Source organism: Lepidochelys kempii, chromosome 2 (assembly GCF_965140265.1).
Source record: "Lepidochelys kempii isolate rLepKem1 chromosome 2, rLepKem1.hap2, whole genome shotgun sequence".
NCBI classification, from domain to species: Eukaryota; Metazoa; Chordata; order Testudines; family Cheloniidae; genus Lepidochelys; species Lepidochelys kempii.
Window position 1 is genome coordinate 96788112 of NC_133257.1, and position 20917 is coordinate 96809028.

A 20917-nucleotide genomic window follows, 5' to 3' on the forward strand; every position below is an offset into this window, starting at 1 on the left:
GGGAGCTTTTCTTGACCTGCTGCTCACAAACCGGGAAGAATTAGTGGGGGAAGCAAAAGTGGATGGGAATCTGGGAGGCAGTGACCAGGAGTTGGTTGAGTTCAGGATCCTGACACAAGGAAGAAAGGTAAGTAGCAGGATATGGACACTGGACTTCAGGAAAGCAGACTTCGACTCCTTCAGGGAACAGATGGGTAGGATCCGCTGGGGGACTAACATGAAGGGGAAAGGAGTCCAGAAGAGCTGGCTGTATTTCAAGGAATCCCTGTTGAGGTTACAGGGACAAACCATCCCGATGTGTCGAAAGAATAGTAAATATGGGAGGCGACCAGCTTGGTGAAATCCTAGCGGATCTTAAACATAAAAAAGAAGCTTACAAGAAGTGGAAGGTTGGACATATGACCAGGGAAGAGTATAAAAATATTGCTCGGGAATGTAGGAATGAAATCAGGAGGGCCAAATCACACCTGGAGCTGCAGCTAGCGAGAGATGTCAAGAGTAACAAGAAGGGTTTCTGCAGGTATGTTGGCAACAAGAAGAAAGCCAAGGAAAGTGTGGGCCCCTTAATGAAGGAGGAGGCAACCTAGTGACAGAGGATGTGGAAAAAGCTAATGTACTCAATGCTTTTTTTGCCTCTGTCTTCACGAACAAGGTCAGCTCCCAGACTGCTGCGCTGGGCATCACAACATGGGGAATAGATGGCCAGCCCTCTGTGGAGAAAGAGGTGGTTAGGGATGATTTAGAAAAGCTGGGCATGCACAAGTCCATGGGGCTGGACGAGTTGCATCCGAGAGTGCTAAAGGAATTGGTGGTTGTGATTGCAGAGCCATTGGCCATTATCTTTGAAAACTCGTGGTGAACAGGGGAAGTCCCAGATGACTGGAAAAAGGCTAATGTAGTGCCAATCTTTAAAAAAGGGAAGAAGGAGGATCCTGGGAACTACAGGCCAGTCAGCCTCACCTCAGTCCCTGGAAAAATCATGGAGCAGGTCCTCAAAGAATCAATCCTGAAGCACTTACATGAGAGGAAAGTCATCAGGAACAGTCAGCATGGATTCACCAAGGGAAGGTCATGCCTGACTAATCTAATCACCTTCTATGATGAGATTACTGGTTCTGTGGATGAAGGGAAAGCAGTGGATGTATTGTTTCTTGACTTTAGCAAAGCTTTTGACACCGTCTCCCACAGTATTCTTGTCAGCAAGTTAAAGAAGTACGACTGGATGAATGCACTATAAGGTGGGTAGAAAGTTGGCTAGATTGTCGGGCTCAACGGGTAGTGATCAATGGCTCCATGTCTAGTTGGCAGCCGATGTCAAGTGGAGTGCCACAGTGGTTGGTCCTGCGGCCGGTTTTGTTCAATATCTTCATAAATGATCTGGAGGATGGTGTGGATTGCACTCTCAGCAAATTTGCATATGATACTAAACTAGGAGGAGTGATAGATACCCTGGAGGGCAGGGATAGGATACAGAGGGACCTAGACAAATTGGAGGATTGGGCCAAAAGAAATCTGATGAGGTTCAATAAGGATAAGTGCAGGGTCCTGCACTTAGGACGGAAGAACCCAATGCACCGCTACAGACTAGGGACCGAATGGCTAGGCAGCAGTTCTGCGGAAAAGGACCTAGGGGTGACAGTGGACGAGAAGCTGGATATGAGTCAGCAGTGTGCCCTTGTTGCCAAGAAGGCCAATGGCATTTTGGGCTGTATAAGTAGGGGCACTGTCAGCAGATCGAGGGACGTGATCGTCCCCCTCTATTCGACATTGGTGAGGTCTCATCTGGGGTACTGTGTCCAGTTTTGGGCCCCACACTACAAGAAGGATGTGGATAAATTGGAGAGAGTCCAGTGAAGGGCAACAAAAATGATTAGGCGTCTGGAACACATGACTTATGAGGAGAGGCTGAGGGAACTGGGATTGTTTAGTCTGCAGAAGAGAAGAATGAGGGGGGATTTTATAGCTGCTTTCAACTACCTGAGAGGTGGTTCCAGAGAGGATGGTTCTAGACTATTCTCAGTGGTAGAAGAGGACAGGACAAGGAGTAATGGTCTCAAGTTGCAGTGGGGGAGGTTTAGGTTGGATATTAGGAAAACTTTTTCACTAGGAGGGTGGTGAAACACTGGAATGTGTTACCTAGGGAGGTGATAGAATCTCCTTCCTTAGAAGTTTTTAAGGTCAGGCTTGACAAAGCCCTGGCTGGGATGATTTAATTGGGGATTGGTCCCGCTTTGAGCAGGGGGTTGGACTAGATGACCTCCTGAGGTCCCTTCCAACCCTGATATTCTATGATTCTATGATTCTATGATGTGAACTGGAATTGTAAAGGCTGAAAGATTCCAGTACCAATCTGTGGAGACAGCAAATAACCCCAAAAGGTGATTTATTTTAACATAGGGAATTATCACAAACAAGCAGAGAAAGGCAAGAAAGATGCTCCTGAACTAGAGGAAGAAAAATGGAAATTAGTACAAGATACATGCAGTAACTTATAGAGATCCTGCACTACTGACCCAACTTCTCTGTGCAGGTGTTCACTCCATCAGTTCATGATATTCTTTCCACTTACAGGTTTGTTGAGACCTTCATGCAAGTGTCTTAACTTGACTATTAATGTAGCTTTCTATTTCAACAAGCTTCACGTCTTAACTCTTAGAAGGGCATATAGTTACCATCCAAGTTTGCTTTCATGCTACTGAGAATGTTTCTGCATTGATGCCTGAGATGTCACATACATGTCTTATTAGGACCTGTCATTAGTTCAAAAGATGGGATTTTTTTCCTGTTATGCCTGTAACTGAAATATAATAATAATTTTGTAAAGTGATCTTCTTATCTGAGAAGAATCACTTGTTGGAATGTGTCTTCTTGAAAGAATTCTTAGTCAGATCTCAATTGGGATTTCTGTATGGTGGGCAATTGAAAGCTTTCTGTAAGTGCCCCAACATTCAATGTTCATATTACTCCCAGGGATGAGATGAGAAGAGTCTCTTCTTATTTTCAGGTTAGATATGGGTAGCTTCATCAGTGGAGCAAGTCTGTTGTATTCCTGGTGAATTCTTTTTTGTAAAAGCAGTAATAATTGTTGAGGACAACAGATTATTAGGTTCAGGAGACAAAAAATGTTATTGAACAAGGTGAGAACTTGTTTGTGTAAGTTCCTAATGTGTAGCGAGAACTCATTTTTTTCTCCTAGGATTTAACCGATTGAATGGCTAACATACAAAATAGAGAGCAGAACAGTAATATCTCACAGGCATTGGTCAGAACTAGTTTGAAGTAGTTGGTGACTTTAAATGGTCTCTATTGTAGTCAGTGTTTAAAGAGAGAGGAAGAGTACCATGTACTTAAAATTAGTTATTGTTCCTTGCTAAAATTGTTCTGGCACTAAACACAAATATTATTTGAAGAATGATGAATGGACTTATTATCTAGGTACTTAAATAGCCATGTGCTTCACCATTAATACTGAATATTATGATCTTGAAAAGTAACTTTACTTCCCAAGAGGTCTTTTTAAAAGATCCACAACAGTTTCCAATAGGTTATAAAAGAAAAGGCACTTTCTTTTAAATACTGTTTACTAAAACAATATGAACTTTTCTATATACACCATAGTAAATGAATGACCCTAGTCTGAATATTATTAATTTGTCCAAATTCTAGGACTGGCTAGTTGTCATTGGTAAGCTTTCACCGCCACCACCCCCCCCCCCCCCAAGCATTTTCTGTAATCATAACTCTATCTGTGCAGCCACAAAGGTCCTTCAACAGACAATTTGTCATTTCTGTGTCTGTCAGTGGCTCTTTTCTTTGTTCTTAAAAGTTTAATTGTCTATTAAAAGTACTTAGCAAGTCTCAGTGCAGATTTCATTCATATTTTATTCTAAAGAACACAAGAAGTACTTTTTTTATTAGATAGTGATTTGCAGCATTCTATTTCAGATAGCCATGTGGAGCTATTACTAACAGAAGTAAAAGCTAGGATTTGCCCTACATATTCTCCTTTAGAGGAATGTAGTTATCACACTCCTAACATTTCATTTGCAAGCCTTAGGCAATGACTTGTATTTACTATCTATTATATGCACTAATTCTCTTCATATGTTACCCTCTTCACAGAAAGGGAACTTCTAAATAGCAATTAAATACTTGATTTTGACTGCTTGCCCTTAAATAAGGCTCATTGAAGGCATATTAGTAGATGTAAACATGTGGCTTTTAAGGTTTTTAAGGTCAGGCTTGACAAAGCCCTGGCTGGGATGATTTAGTTGGGCATTGGTCCTGCTTTGTGCAGGGGTTGGACTAGATGACCTCCTAAGGTCCCTTCCTACCCTGATATTCTATGATTCTGTGATAAAGTATCATCACAGACTTACAGTGGTTGTCATCAAGAAGTCAACATTTACCTACAGTTCTCTCACGGTGGTATCTGAGATACTGCATAGGGAAATACAGTGGTATGTTAGATGCTACCGTGTGAAACTTCTGGGTGACTGACCTTTCAATGGCAATCATTTAGTGTGTCTAGCCTTAAAAGTCAGGTGCTTCCAAATTTCAGCCAAAGAGATTTGTTCTGCTTGTTGTAGTTGGTTTAATCAATTTATTTTTGATAAAGTGGTATTGCACTTTTGTATTTGAGGATCCATTTAGTACAACTATGGCTTACAGTATATCCTTAAAGACAGACAGATTGAGATAATTTAGACTGCACTCATCAGTTGTCTTCTGAAGCACAGGGAGCTTACTGTATGTACATAGGCGTGTTACAGAGCTTGGTACACTAGGTCAGAAAAACTAACACTTCAACTGATCCAATGAAAATCTGTGTATTTTTCCCCCTAGTTCAGCATTCTAGCTGGGGTTGAAATGCCAGAAAAGTTGCCCTCAGTTGGGACTGAAATTTAAGATTTAAGGAAATTGAAGATTAAGAGAGTAGTAAGAAAAATAGGGAAAGAGAATTTAGAAAAGTAAGTGAGTAGTATGTATAGACAACTGAGTAGAGAAGTGATGTTGTCAAGTAGATGAGATTTAGAAACTATAATATGGTATTTTCTCTTCTGAATTAATAATATTTTCCATGATAATGCTGAGATAATCTCCCATTTCCATTTGATTAAAGAAGAAGGCTCTTCATATGACCAGTGGCATAGGAGAGTCCTTTTTTAAAAGAGTCATTACAGCCAAAACTGCAGGTTGTGGGGATTTTGTTGTTGTTTGTTTATTTGTTAAAGATAAACAAAATATGAGTATCTTCATCTACTGTAGTAGCCAGAGTTTGGCTGATGGTGCGATGGGAAAATTTAAAATGGAGAAGTAAGATTGCAGACTTGATGCCTTAGGGAGCCTATTTTTGTCAGACTAAAGTATATGTAATAGAGATGCTAGAGAATGGTGACACTTCCAACATTTTGCACTCTTAGTTTAGCTGAGTACAGTGTTGCAGGACTCCCAACCAGTGAGGGATTGTGTCACCGTCTGCCCTGTAATCTGGGAGCCTCAAAATGGTTTGTTGCTGTAGTTTCCAACCTGGCCCCCTTACAAACTCCACACAGCATGCAGGTTGCTCCCTGAGTATCTGTGTATAGCTGTAGCTTGCCAGTAACTCTACAGTCACACTCTGACTTCCAGCCTTGATTACCACTTGCAGGGTGACCCTCCCCCCACCACACGACTAGTCCTGAATTATCCCAAAACTGTGTTCTGCACTATCCAACCCTCTCCTGTACTGCTCAGATATTATAGGTCTGTTGCTCTTAGAAGGGGTCAATATTCAACAGTTTTCTTTTTCACTGGTGGTACCCAAGGAGTTTAGTTTAAACACAACTCTGATTAGTTTTGATTTAAAAAATTAACAACATTAATTTAATTAAAAAGAGAGAGTTTTACGTGAGTACAGGTATAAGGTATTATAGTCAGAAATGGTTATAAGAGAAATTAAGATAAAACTCTTTTTAGTAGCTAAAACTTAAACTAGACTTGGTTCAAGTTAAAATCCTTACTATAAATTCCCAGCAACAGGGCTGACCAAATTCTCAGGTCTGATCCCCTCCCAAAGGCTGACTTCTTTGTCAACTTAGGTGAAAGATAGTGAGAGTGAGAGAGAGAGAGAGAATATCTGGGATGTTTTTGCCTCTCACTTTATAGTCCAGTCACCCATTGAAATGCATTTTCCTGAGGGTTACCCCTAAATAAAGTTCCTTCCCATTGTGAGGATGGAGTCTCGTGGTGAAAGAGGTTCCATGTTGTTTCTTGCTAAAAGGCAGATTGAACTGTTCCTGCCCCTCTTCGTTGTAAAAGAATGACCACTTGACAGGTGGTTGCTCCTCAACTCTAATGACACCTAACTAGAGGCTTTAGCTTGTCCTTTGTCTTTGAGGAACATGTTTACACCCTCCCCAGACTTGTCTGGTAACCAAATTTCAGTCATAATTTCAATTTATGTTCATAACTTTACATAAAATGTTGCTACACACATTATTTCACCATGATATTATTGACAGTGAGTTATTTTCAAATGATACTTCACAAGCATATTTTGTACGAAGATTATTACAGTAGTGCATAGGTGTAAATACAGGGATGCATTCAGTCACAACCATTTATTTAGTACTTGTATTATGGAGTAAGCAGAGAGCGTATTATGAAGACGTTACTTAGACATTTTGTCATATTCTGGCCTAACTTTCATATGACAAGGCAAAATAAAGTGCCTTAGATGATTTTTTTCTGGGTGGATTGCATTAGAATACAGGAATTTATTGAGTTAGTGGTAGCAATCCCCAGCAAAGGGGAATTTATCCCTAAAGGTGGCAACCATATCTTCTAAAAGAGAAAGCCTGGCTGTCTAGAAACTACTTCTAGACCTTTTATGGCTCAAATATGACTTTTCTTTGTTTAGCATGTTTAGAATCATCCCAATACATGAGGTAATACCATATTTCATATTTCATCATCTAAAATATGAGATGCCCCTCCAGAGACTGGACTCTCTGCCCATCTTTCTTGGTAACACGTGAAATTGCTACTCCATGTTTGAAACACTGACTTGCATGAGTTGCTCACATAGTTTGAAAACCCCGATGCAACTGATCAAGCTATACAATTAAAATATAGGAGAGACGAGATAGCCAAAAGCAAGAAGGAACACCAGTACCTAGAGTTCCAGGAGCAAAGATTTATCTCCCAGCATCTTCCATTTCAGAGTTGCAGCCTTAATTTTGGGATGTTCTTTTGTGTAAAATAATTTACTCAAATAATGTTAAATTATTTTATCACTTTCAAAATATTACCTAATTCTCACATCATCTCTTCAAGGTATGTGCTGCAGTATTAGCCTCCAGTTCCAGATGGGAGAACTGAAACAGATGGTATTATAGCTGGAATTCCAGTTCAGGAGTTCTTTGCTGCTGTTCCTATACTTGAGATTATTAGTACCTGGCTGTCTCTAGAAAATTAGTCTAGTTATTCCTGGTTGTCCTTTTTTTGGTGGGGAACACTGATAGTATGTTATGTTGCTACTATGTTAACCATTTTTCCATTCTCTAGACCTGAAATTAGAAAATTTATAAGTGTACCAGTTTAGGTTTCACAGGTTTCTGTTCTCATTTCCTTCAACTTGGGGATTTTTCTACTCTAAGAGCTCCTAATATTTGTATAACAATTTCTGTTACCTATAATTCTAATCTGGGCAGTTCTATTCTGTTGCATAGTAAAGACTGATTGGAAAATAATTATTATCTTCTGTTCCTAATTTTCCATCATTGTTTATAAGTCTATCATTTTTGTTCATTTTTCACTTTTTTTAATCTCTAACATTTTGAAAATTCCCATTTTCTTACTGTAGGTCAATGACAGACAATTTTTGCATCACTGAGTGCACATTGGGAAACTTGCCAAGTGTCCAAAGCCCACACCTAATCTGCATATAAATTTATGTGGGATCTTAATCAGAGGAGAGCAGTTACTTTTTTTAAAAGTCCTATAAGTGTATACAGTCCTTCAACAGACACACAGAAAAAAAAATATTTCAAAGGTTGCCGGAGGAATATAAAAAGGAAATTTCACAGAGCTTTCATTTTATTGCTTTAGGAGTCAGTGAACTAGATAATCAAAGAAATCTTGACATTTTAATTACTTTTTATTTCTATAGTGCTATATATGTGCATAGTGTTTTACAGACAAATTAAATAATTGTGTTCCTGCTCAGAGAAGCTTAAAATGTTATTAAAAGATACTAAGTGATCACAAGAAGAAAGGAAGAGGCTCTAAGTAAAAGATCAAGCTTAGATATGGGTGAATAATAGATTTTTTGCTTTGCTGGCAACCCTGAAAATATTTTTTTAATTGTTTTGTGTCAATCCAAAATGAACTTTCTTTAAAAAAATAATTGGTAAATCAGAAAGACCAAGGAAGTTTCATTTCAGGTCAAACAAAACATTTCATTGGATTTTAAGCATTTGAAAATATTTTTTTAAAGTTAAATTAAAATTAAGAGAATTTTTGAAAGTCATTTCAAATAAAAAAAATGAAATGTTTGGTTTAGAAAATGTAAAAAACACTTAATTTTTTAGCGTTTTTTTAGTTTGTTTCAACTGAAACAATTCTTCAAAATTGATACAGATTTGGTGACATTGAAACATTTAAAAATTTTTGCATTTTTCACCCCAAAAAAATTTGTCAAAAATTTTCACTTGGCTTTAATCAAGATATTTTTCAAATATGCATTTTGTTAGTTCCTATTGATTACCTTTTGTTTTCAGATGTTGAAAGAAGTGAGTGAAATAACATACCTTTCCCAAGCTCTGCCCACAAACCAGTTTCCCTCTACTACCATTTGAGATACCATAATGTGATGCCAGTTTGTGCCGATCTGCAAAACCCACAACTGATCCTCCCCTTTCCTCTCCAATTACTGCCCCATCACCTTTATTCCCTTCATATCTAAGCTCTATCTATAATTGCTGTCTGAAGCTCCTATTTTTCAGTTCTACCTAGATCCTCTGCCCTTTGCATTCCACTGTAACAGCTCTCACCAAAATTTCTAATGCTGTCTAATCACTTCCAGCATGTTGGGAAGATCACCTTCTTCATGCCTTTGCCTACTTTCTGTGAAGTTTGCACAGGGCTCTGTCTTTGGCCCTCTTTCCTTCTCCCTTTTCATCCTGTCTCTGAGCAATTTCATTCACAGACATGACTTCAACTATCATCTGCATGCTGATGACTGTCAGATCTTCCTCTGACTGGCTCCAGACTGGCTTCCTCCCTTTCAAACTAGGATCACAGCCTGCCTTTTTGACATGTCCTCATGAGCTGTCCAACCATCAGGTTAAGTTCAGTATGGTCCAAACATGGCTTTTGATCTTTCCCTTGAAACCCTCCCTACTATCTCCTTTTGCAGTCACTGAAAACAACACTTGCAGCATGTAACCTGGGCGATATATTTGACTTAGACTTCCCTCTAGGTCCTCACATCCAGGAAGCGTTTAAATGTTGTCACATCTTCCTGCATTGTCTAAGATCCAGCATTTTCTCTTTGTCCACACAGTTAAAATTCTCACCAAGGCCCTTATTTCACATCTTGAGTACTGTAACCACTTCCTCTCTGGCCTTGGCAAATGCATTCTTGCTCCTCTTTTATCCATTCAAAGCACTACTGCAAAGCATGCCTTCTATGTCACCACTGTTTTTGTGTCCCTTCCCTACTGGCCTCTTCTTCTCTACCATATCAAACACAAATTACTCACCTTTTGCTTTTAAAGCCTTCATGGACTATCCTCTCCCTGTCTATCAGCTTTTGTCTGCTATTGAGATGTCAGTCCCCACCTCCATCTGGCAATGATTCCAGCCTTTATCTTTCACTTGTTAAATTTTCAAGCAAGCATCTGTCTGTGTTCCCACCCATGCTGCCCCTCCATGCCTGGCAGGAGCTTCCCATAAATGTTGCCAAGCCACCTCAATATCCTCCTTCAAATCCCTCCTTAAAACTTTCCTCTGGCCATGATGCCTACAAGAAACATGACACTGGTTATTTAGCCTTTGTGGTGCGATTGCTTATCATGTTGATTATCTTATTATTACCTTGTGCTCCCCTTGTCTGTTGCATCTACCTTTTGTCTTGTTTTATACTTAGATTGTAAACTGTTCAAGGCAGAGACCTTTTTCTTTTTTTTTTTTTGCTATGTACTTGTCAGAGCTAGCACAATGGGGCTTGATGGAGGCCCCTAGGTAGTACTGCAATATAAATAATAGGATTGATCCTCTTCTTTCTTACATCCCTTGATCAACAGTGGGATAGTTACCATTTCAATTATCTTTATTCTTTTGAATTAACACCCCATTGTGATGTATAGAGGCATTTAAGACCTATTTATTAGGCTGTCTGCAGCCTAAGGCAGTACAATGGCTGACAGTTGGAAGGTTTTCATGGTAACTATGACTTCCAGAGAGTTAATTTCTTAAACTGAAATCTTAGATTCTGAAATACAAGATGTCAGCCTCCAAACAAAATGTTTCAGATTGTGGAGCTATCCAGTGTAGCCTAATGGGATCCCTGATTTTTTAAGCACTTATTAATTCACTAGAGAATGTCTAAGTTAGAGGAAGCAAGATTGTGGAAGAGGGCTGGAACAGTGGAAATCAGCATAGAGACAACAGTTAAATTTTCTTTTCTTGGGCATATTTTTAGCAAGTTGTAAAGTTGGGGGTGGGGGGAATTATTCTATTAAGACTCTGAACAAGCTTTAGCTTTGTTTGTAAGTTTTATCTTGCATGCAAGATAAGAATCTAGTTTAGTCTTTCCCTGAAATTGAAAAGGTAAGTCATTTAGGTATGGCTGTGTTATTTATGAAAAATGCAAGGCCACTGTGATATTTGCAATCATTAAACATGCTAACAACCTGTTAGTATTCCTCAGGCGAAAATGCAATAAACCTTACTAAAACTTTCCTTCTCCTAGAAAATTAAACTTCCCTATTGCTCTTTTTTTTTTCTTCTTAAAACTCATTCATGTAAGTGTCATACATTTGGTGTATTCATCTAGCATGATTGGAACACATGTTCCATGCTCCAAAGCAGCAGATACCATCCATGTATAGGAGATCTCCCTATTCAGCTTAGGTTTCATTGGGGAAATTATTATTGTAAATTGGTAATTTAGGAAACATGATCTAATCTAGGTTTCAGAGTAGCAGCAGTGTTAGTTTGTATCCGCAAAAAGAAAAGGTGTACTTGTGGCCACTGCATGCATCCAATGAAGTGAGCTGTAGCTCACGAAAGCTTATGCTCAAATAAATTTGTTAGTCTGTAAAGTGCCACAAGTACTCCTTTTCTTTTTATAATCTAATCTAGTTTGCTGAAGTGACAATAAATCATGCTGTTGAGGCCTAGCTTTCTCCCACAAGGTTTTCTCCTGGGATATGACACACTGATGTTAAATTATTATTTTTTTTCTTTACACTTACCTGAATATTCAATGATCAGTGATACAGTGTCTTTTCACTCTGACTGTTAAAGGAACACAATACAGAGAGAGACATTAAAATTCATGCAGGATAGTCCCATGGATCCAAGGGTCTCCACAGAGTATTGGGCATTTGTACGACAGTCCAATGCTTCCCTCCTATATTTTCCCTTTTTCCATAATGGCAGAGCTTTTTCAGGAGCTATTCTATCATGGGTTCCATGCTGCAATTATCCCAACCCCATTCTCCCTGAGAGGGATGGTCCCAATGTGTGGAAGAGGGAGTCATTGAAAGATGGTGTAAATTCCATGCAGGTTGAAGTGGAAGATGCTATGGAGAGGGGCTATCCATTCAGTTCCATACTCTGCCTGTCCGACCATGAGTCTTGGACCTGCAATACCCCAGGTGTGTTGTATCCCTCAGAAGTATCTTCCAATGACCTATTGTAAGCTAAGTGGCCATCCCTCCCTGTCACTCTCTGAGGGAGGCCACACCTCCTCGCTGCCACATACCTGTAAAGATGTGCTCAAAAGCGGGGAATTAGCTGCACCTAGTGCTCTGGATCTCTGGCTGGGCACAGCAAAACAGCTGTCTATGAGCCTCAGGCAGGGCATAAACAATTTGTAGGTTCTGACCTACAATCAGGGCAGAGCAGGTAAGCAGCCTGTGAGCACCAGCATAGTCTAGGGGCTCAGATAATGGTGCCTAATATGGGAGGCTCCTGGCCTAATATGGGGAGCACCCCAGGAGTGGGGTGCTCAGTGGGGACGCGGGTCTGCCCAACTCCACCCCATCCGAGCCCAGGGCCCTAACATTGGTAGAGTGGTCCACCACTGGGTAATCAGGGATCTGCCCACAACACACTGAACTAGAATCAGGCCCGCACTTAACCAGATGGTCATCTAGTTCCCCTGGGCTACTTCCTACATCCATGGGGATTGGTACATCTATAATGTGGGGGTCCTCCGTCTTCTCTGGGGTCTCTGGCCAGTGAGATGTGTCTGTCTCCCTTGGCAGCTCCATCCTAAGTGACCTGCAGGGCCCACCTTTTGTATTTCCGCTTCCTGTCAAGCCCTTCCTCTTCCGGTGGGGCGGACATGGCTCTCCTGGTTCTGCCCACCGTGGGCATGTTGTGGTCCCTCCCTGTCACTCTCTAAGGGAGGCCACACCTCCTCGCTACACCCGGTAGAGAATAAGAGCCTCCCACAGGTCTGCCACTTATTCCTCTTCCTGGGATCTGGCATTTCTCACAACTTGGTCATCTAGCTCATACTGAAAAGCAGTAAATAAGCTTAATGTAGTTAATTTTATTTAGACCTCAGAAATATAGGTAATAAAAATGAAAACCTTCTGAAAACCAACTAAGACTTTATGAATTCCTATTTAAGTCTAAAAATGTAACTGCCTCAGTGACTGATTAATTGTGGATTCTGAGCTCATTTCAGTTTTGTGCAAATCCCTTATAGTAGGTCTACACTGCAGAGTAAGCCCAGGATTTAAACTGAGGCTCAAGCCTAAACCCCCTCCTGTCTACACACAAATTATATTAACCCTGGACTCAGATGTTATGTCCCACAACCCCATGGGAGCGTAGGGTCTGAGCCTGACTTGAGCCAGGACACAGGGTTCAAGCCCTATTGCTTTGCAGTGCAGACAGAGCCCCACTAGACTTATGCTCTGAGAGTCCACCAAAAGTATCCCACAATTCCACAGGCTGACTTTCTTTGTCCTCTGGACAGTCAAGTTTTCCCACACTGCACCATGAACAAAGGGCTATAGCGGCCACATTTTGGGAGGGCACTAAGAAGTCTGGGATATGGGTGGTTGGACTCAGGCCCACATAATGCAGTGTAGATACTGGAGTCCCAAGTTGGGACCCAGGGTTCAACAGTTCATAAACTGGGGTTACAAATGAGAGCAGATACCTAAACTCTAGTTCAACAAACGCAGGATCTGCTAACTCAAATTCTGCTAACACTAGGCTTACATTGCACTGTAGACATACCCTTAATGGCCCTGAAAATAAGACTGCATTAAAATGTGGAACTGCCAATGAAATTGCTTTTCCAGCCCAGTAAATAGGGACCAAACATTTTTTTAAGCCACCAGATATCTGAACTTGGTTGTATAATGCTAATTTCACTTATTTGTTATGTAATATCACATGAAGCAGGTGAACTGTGTGGCTCAGTGAAAGGGACGTTATCAATTATTGATACATTCTAACAGTGTATATTTTGTGGGGCCAGACTGTGTTGTTACTGACATCAGTGTAAATCATGAGTAATCGGTGAAATCAATGGAATTACACTGGTGTAAAACCAATCAAAACCAGAATCTGATTCAAAGCATGTACGTACAGTTTAGAAGTTATCATAAGTGAAATATAAATGCAATGAACAAAATAGCATTTTCACCCTTACTCTTTGTGTTCCCTTAAAATTTATAAAAGGTCTTGTATGTGGCATAGAGTTCTAGATAAAGCATGGTACTTAATGTGATTTTCTTAAGGATGCTTTTCAATGATCTAATTATACACCAGTTTCTTTGGGGAGTGTTTCACTTTGTATAACATCCCTTTATATTTCTGAAAATTTCAGAGCCTCTAGTAGCTGGGCAAATTTTTATTTTTTCTTATGATGTTGCTATTTCTCACACACACACACACCCAAACGATGTTCATTCCAAATTGGCTGCTGTTCATCTGGATGCACGCTTTTCAGAGAATAGGTCAGAGGGTACACTCTGGAACCTTCATATGCCAAGATGACAAAAAATAAAATCAATTTCTATTCCCAAAAGAAGGAACTACTGCTATAGCATGTCATTTACTATATGCTACTCATTTCTGTTGTCATGTAAGCCCACAGACCAAGATGAAGACAAGATTTTGGAAGAACATCACATGGAAGTTTCAACATAGCTCGATAACAAAGTAATGTGGCCATTAAGGTGTTGTTAGGAATCTGGAAATGGGAGACCTACTAATGAGCTGTGAGGGAATAGTTGGGTGTAGTGAGCGTGGGATTTTCACTGTATGAACCATAATATATACCTAATTGTTGAAGAAGAAAAAGAAGTGGCACAAGTGGATTTCTATACTTGCAGTTAAAAGCAAGAATGTTTGAGAAAAGATTTGGACACTTTCTTTTTCTGAAACCTATTACCTACAGTAGATATTATTGCCACAGTCATGTTAAATTAACCCTTGTAACTTGAGGTGTCAGCACTTCACCTTAACTTGGATATGCAACTTTTCTAAACAGACAAGTTTAGATACCGAAGAGAAACTTACTTTTTCAGGCTGACTTCTGCATATGAATTTGCTCTGTAATGTGGTGAGTTAGCTGTGTTGATGAATAGCATCATTTTCCATCTATTCATAAAACTCTGCAGCTGGGGTTTTCAAAGTAGACTAAGGGAATTAGGTGCCAATTTGCATTGAATTTCAATGAGAGTTGATGCCCTTGCAGCCTTAGGTTCCATTGAATATCCTAGAACTTACTGTATATAATTGGTGTGAAAAACATAGGACATCATTTCTTATTTAAAAGATGGCTTTTGTTTGTGTGTTGTGACAATCTGAATCTAAAAAAGACAATATACGTGTTAAGCAGCAAAATACTGAGATTTTGATCTATTAATTTGGTAATATTAAATAAAATCCATCCTTAAAGATCTATGGGTAAAGTAAAAATAAAAAGACACCTGGTACCTCCTTGTAACTGTTTTACTTCTCCTTACCCAATGGTCTGCTTTATTATAAATTAGGGATCAGTGCTTTTTACTTTCTATTTGTTTGCTTGGAAAACTCGACTGGCCCTGAAAGCCCTTGCACTTGTCCATCAGACTTGATTGGTCCGATGATAATGAAACCTTAATATTCTCATTCTGATTACATCTTCTAGTTTTTGCTTCCCACTTCAATTCCAACATAACTTTAGCACTCGAAAGCTTACAAACCACAGAGTGAGAGATTAATTTTTTGTAACATTCGAAAGTTAGTTTTCAAACTTCCAGATGATATGCAGCTGTGGAATTGGTATCTATCTCTAGCAGTTTTTGAGATAGCAGCCACTATCATGTCAAAATGTAAGTTGGGATGGGGTAGCAGGCAACGAGATAGTAATTGGACTGATGTACATTCACACGCTATCTCACAACCTCACAAGGTTTGAAATAAATGCTGTGCACCATTGGAAAGCTCATTGTAATACCGTTGCAGTGATGTATGGCATATGTTGCTAGCCCTGCTGCTCCATGAGATATCAGACTTCAGTACTGTCACAGTCCAGCAGTGTGTTTTTGGCACCTGTCCAGGGCTGAATAGAGTGAGTCCCAGACCTCCACCCATGTAATTTTCATTCCAGGACTATAAAGTAATTTCTAGAAGTAGTGACTCCAGGAGGCATTTTATGGAATGATACCGTAGCATGTTAAGTAGTGTTTTGAGTAACAAAAAATTTAACCTGCAGGTGTTTACCTGTGACTTCCTATTTGGAACGGTGATATGTGTACTTATGAAATGTGATGCCTTTTGTTTTCCATATGTACATTACTTTGGGTTATTTAAACCAAATTTAGCAAAAGAACTAGACATGAAAAACAGCATAGAGTAAATAATCCACATCAAATGACTTCCAACATGTTACGCCTAGACTAGAGAGAGCTTGATTCAGACTCTCATGGGAGAAAGGAAGTGGGCGGATGGAAGGAAGGTTTGAAACAGTAGCATACCTGGTTGAGGTAAAAGGGGAGATAATGAAGAGACACATTGAGCAGCTCTTAAAAGATAAGCGTTCTGAATGGGTAAATGGAATTGAAATTGAAGCTGGCAACCATGTAATTACTGGGAAAGAAAATTATTATGCTTTTTATAGGCCTGAAGATTATGTAGGTAAAAATATTACTGTACAAAGTCAAACTCACATGTAGAGGAGGAAATGGAAAAGGAGAATATGCCAAACACACTTTCTTATGAGTATCTTGCTGCTTAAAAAAAAAAAATCCCATATAAGTCATTCTTTTACACTCATCTTTTGTCATTTTTTTAAGATATGTAGCTAGGAAGCTATTATGGATTTTGTCTCCTGGGTAGTGCATATGATAGAACTCTCCCTATATGCAGAGTACAATAGCCTTTTTGTAAAGAGCTGCAGCCTGCTTTGTTGGAGATGTACCACACAAAAACAATCTACCAAAAAAAGTATTTTTTTTAAATTAAAAAATCAGAAACAAAACCCTTCCCCAAGCAGAGATTTAATTCTGAATAATAAGAAGAGTCAGAGACTCCATGAAGTCCACTAGTGATTTTGCAATTGTTTTCACTTTTACATGGAAGGCTTTCAGACAATAAAGGTTTTATCCTGTGGGCCATACATCACTCAAGATAAAATAAGGTAAGATAAGCCAGGCTGGAGTGCAACGCAAGAAGTTCTTGCCACAGTTGTTTTGTTTTTTGTTGTTTTTGTTTTAAACACAATATTAACGCATAGTATCTGATTTCCAAAGCCTGTAAACTGCACCTGCACAAAAGTAACATTTCAGTAACCTGCAAAACACAATGGGAGCTAGAACTACAAGTGTAGTTCCTAATTGTAAAGTCCAGAATTTCTTTAGGGAGGGGTGGGGAGAACGGGAAGAGGCTCACTCTTCAAGCCTCAGTGATAATTCTACTGTTTATTAGAAAATAAAGCAATTAAACTGTGATCCTATTCCACTCTTGGGAGGCTAAGTCTCACTAGTCTCAATATTCTGCCCAGGGGGATTGTGCCTGGCTCCTACATAAACTATGGAGGAAAAACTCCTTAGATGCTCTTTCCCACCACTGTGTTCACAGCTATGTGGGGCTGCCCACAAGCAAGCAAATATAGTGTATTTATTACATTTGTTTCTAAAGCTGAGAAAGTTTAGAGCCTATTTAATCTCCATTCTTTTTCACTGGTGGAATCAAAGCTGATGATACCTGCATCTGCACCTGAAGAAGTGAATTTTTTACCCACAAAAGCTAATGCCCAAATAAATCTGTTAATCTTTATGGTGCCACTTGACTCCTAGTTATTTTTGTGGATACAAACTAACACAGATGATGCTTTGCTTAGGTATGTTTTTATTACTCATTTAAGATTTTGAATTTAGTTTACTAGCGGTAATAGTAATTTGAATCTGAATTTGTGCTGCGATATTGGGCAACTACTTCTAGAATAACTGTGCTGGCCTTATCAAGGTTTCTTCCCCACTTTGAACTCTAGGGTACAGATGTGGGGACCTGCATGAAAACCCCCTGAGCTTATTTTTACCAGCTCAGGTTAAAACTTCCTCAAGGTACAAACTATTTTATCTTTTGCCCTTGGACTTTCTTGCTGCCACCACCAAGCGTCTAACAAATATATAACCGGGAAAGAGCCTGCTTGGAAATGTCTTTCCCCCCAAAGTCCTCCCCAAACCCTACACCCCATTTCCTGAGGAAGGCTTGATAAAAATCCTCACCAATTTGTACGGGTGAACACAGACCCAAACCCTTGGATCTTAAGAACAATGAAAAAGCAATCAGGTTCTTAAAAGAAGAATTTTAATTGAAGAAAAAAAGTAAAAGAATCATCTCTGTAAAATCAGGGTGGTAAATGCCTTACAGGGTAATCAGATTCAAAACATAGAGAATCCCTCTAGACTAAACCTTAAGTTACAAAAAGACACAAAAACAGGAATATACCTTCCATTCAGCACAGCTTTATTTTATCAGCCATTTAAACAAAACAGAATCTGACGCATATCTAGCTAGATTACTTACTAAGTGACTCCATTTCCTTTCTGTTCCCGGCAAAAGCATCACACAGACAGAGAGAATGTTTGTTTCTCCCCCCCCCCCCCAGCTTTGAAAGTTTCTTGTCTCGTCATTGGTCATTTTGGTCAGGTGCCAGCGAGGTTATCCTAGCTTCTTAACCCTTTACAGGTGAAAGGGTTTTTCCTCTGGCCAGGAGGGATTTTAAAGGTGTTTACCCTTCCCTTTATATTTATGACAGGCCTCATCACAGAATCTCTCCATTAGCAATAGACCATTTTCATAGCCCACTCACTCTGATTCCGTAAATGTTCTCTCTTAAATAGGACATTACAGCAGTAATATATAACACTGGCAGAGAATCAATAAAAGGTACTTCAGACCTGTTATGAGTATATATTGCAAATACGGAAAATAAAATTGAGCTAAAAACATTTGATATCTGTGCCATGCACTCCATTTATACCTCGGTAAGGATTAACTTAAATAGAACAGCAGTCCCAGTAGTTCTCACAGAGTAGGAACTGTTTTTGATTTGATACTGCAGGTGGTTGCAAATCAGTGCAGTAGTGGGTCCAGGGTTTTCTTCTATATTAATAGGTTAGGAGACATTTTGCATAGTGTCATTTATTATGGATTGGTGCTACCATTCACAAAGGGTCAGTATTCAAGTTTATTAGTGAAGGTTGGCAAACATATTTTCTTTTACGGATACTTTCAAATACTTGTTCTAAATATTCTAAAAGTTATTAGGCAAGATATTGATTTTACTGTTGGTTCACAACATATGTAATTGTATTAATGCAATTAAATAATTGAATAAAATGAACATCTGTCTCTACTAATGCATTAAAAATATCAGAAGGACAGGAAGCCTTCAGCTAAATTTTATACAAGTATCAGAGCAGCCTATTAATTTGGAACTATAAATAAAAAATATAGGCTAGTATTAATGGAATTGACTGTGTGTTTCTATTAGCCAGACGTATTTCTTTTTTAAAGGTAAATTATTTGCTATTGAAAATGTAACATCCATATTCCTGAGGGAACAGAATGTCATTTGTATCATTTAAGCTCATATCCCTGATTTCCAACTGACTTTTTTCAGTTTTAAATTCTGGTGATAGTCTCCCTTTTTGTGCAAAAAAGTATAAAGTGGCATTGTGCAGTGTTGCCTTGAATACCGTCAAGCTAACATAAATGCTGATGTAGTCATATGAATATATGGAATAGCGTCTCTAATTTGGTTAAGTGGCAAAAGCAAACTACAACAATAACAGGGTATTGCTAAGTAATTTCACTGTGTCTCTGTACTAGTGAATTAAAATAAATGAATCCTCATCAACCTCATTTTTTATAGGAGGTTTCTTTGTAATGGACAATAGTTATTAAAGAATGAGAGTTAACTGTAATTTACAAAATGTGAACCTGGACTCTCTGTTGTTGAGCAAAATGCTGTAGAATGTATCAAACCCAACATATTTTTTTCCAGGATGGTTGTTTCTGCACATTTCCTGGCTCCATCCTTCCCTTCAGACACTAAAACCTGGTAAACCAGTGGCTTGCGGTATCTTAATTATTTAGGTGCCTTATTATACCTCCCCACACATACCCAAAAGAAGGCTCAGCAGTTGTTGCTCAGAATAGATGAAAAAAATCATACACATTCATACCACAGTCCAAAAATGCTATTCAGTAAATAAAGGGTCATAGTCATCGCAAAGTAAGTAAGCAAATGTACATACCCTGCTTCTTGTTCTAAAAGATTATTTCAGATCATTTAATCTAAAACAGTATCTCTTTTTCCTTAGGTGCATTAAGGAATCAATTGTTGGGGGAAAAAATCCAATATGTGCCCTAAAGTTAACTGAGCTGCAAAATTCCTGTCTGATATAAACTTCTAGTGCTCTACACTTGAGTGATAACAAAACTTTTTCTTGGAAGATATTTGATATCCTGTTTTAAATTTACAATTGGCATTTCTGATTTTTTTTTCTGGTCACACACTTTGTTTCCTTTCAGGTTAAAGAGACAGCAGAAAGTGAGCTCTGGATTTGGGATCAAGCAAAGTTCCACGTATGATGCTGGCGACTCCACGGAGACAGTGAGCAAAGATGAGGGGAGCCAGCATGCTTCATAAAACAGCCCTACAGTGACAAGACTAACACTGATCATTAGGAACAGAGGAAAACTGATAAAGATTTAGAGGAAAGAGACACCTCTGAAACACATGGCAGATCTGTACAAAGAAATATGACATGCATTATTTCTAATATAGTATTCAGGACTCAGATTCGTATTACATTAGACTCGCAGGAAATGTACTTGCTTCGATGTGTACCAAATCTGAATTGGAGTTTGCAGTCGTGCATTTTTCATTCTCAGCTCTCTTGATTGCTGTCTCTTAAAGCAAAAATCTGATTTTATTTACTGTGGCAATGTCCTAGTTTATCATCAGACAAACTGAATTCAAAACACACAAGGTGAAGGCTATCTGGTTCAAATTTACTATTGTCCAGAGGACAAGGCAATGAACTGGGAACCAGGAGACTTAAATTCTAATCCCTGCTTTGATGCTGACCTTTTGTGTAAATTTGGGCAAGTCACTTTGCTCCTCCGTGCCTCAGTTTCCCCACCTATATAATGTTTAGAAGTGCATACATTCCTTCATAAA

The 20917-nt window shown here is 39.1% G+C and overlaps 1 protein-coding gene across 1 annotated transcript in view; it reads left to right on the forward strand.

Annotated features, from left to right (window-relative positions):
* Positions 1-20530, forward strand: part of CCDC102B (coiled-coil domain containing 102B) — a 316005-nt gene extending 295475 nt beyond the window's left edge. The window contains exon 8 of the mRNA XM_073329434.1: positions 20266-20530. Within this exon, the coding sequence (XP_073185535.1) occupies positions 20266-20383 (118 nt within the window). The 3' untranslated portion in view covers positions 20384-20530. The remainder of the gene's footprint in view (positions 1-20265) is intronic.
* Positions 20531-20917: the final 387 nt, after the last annotated feature.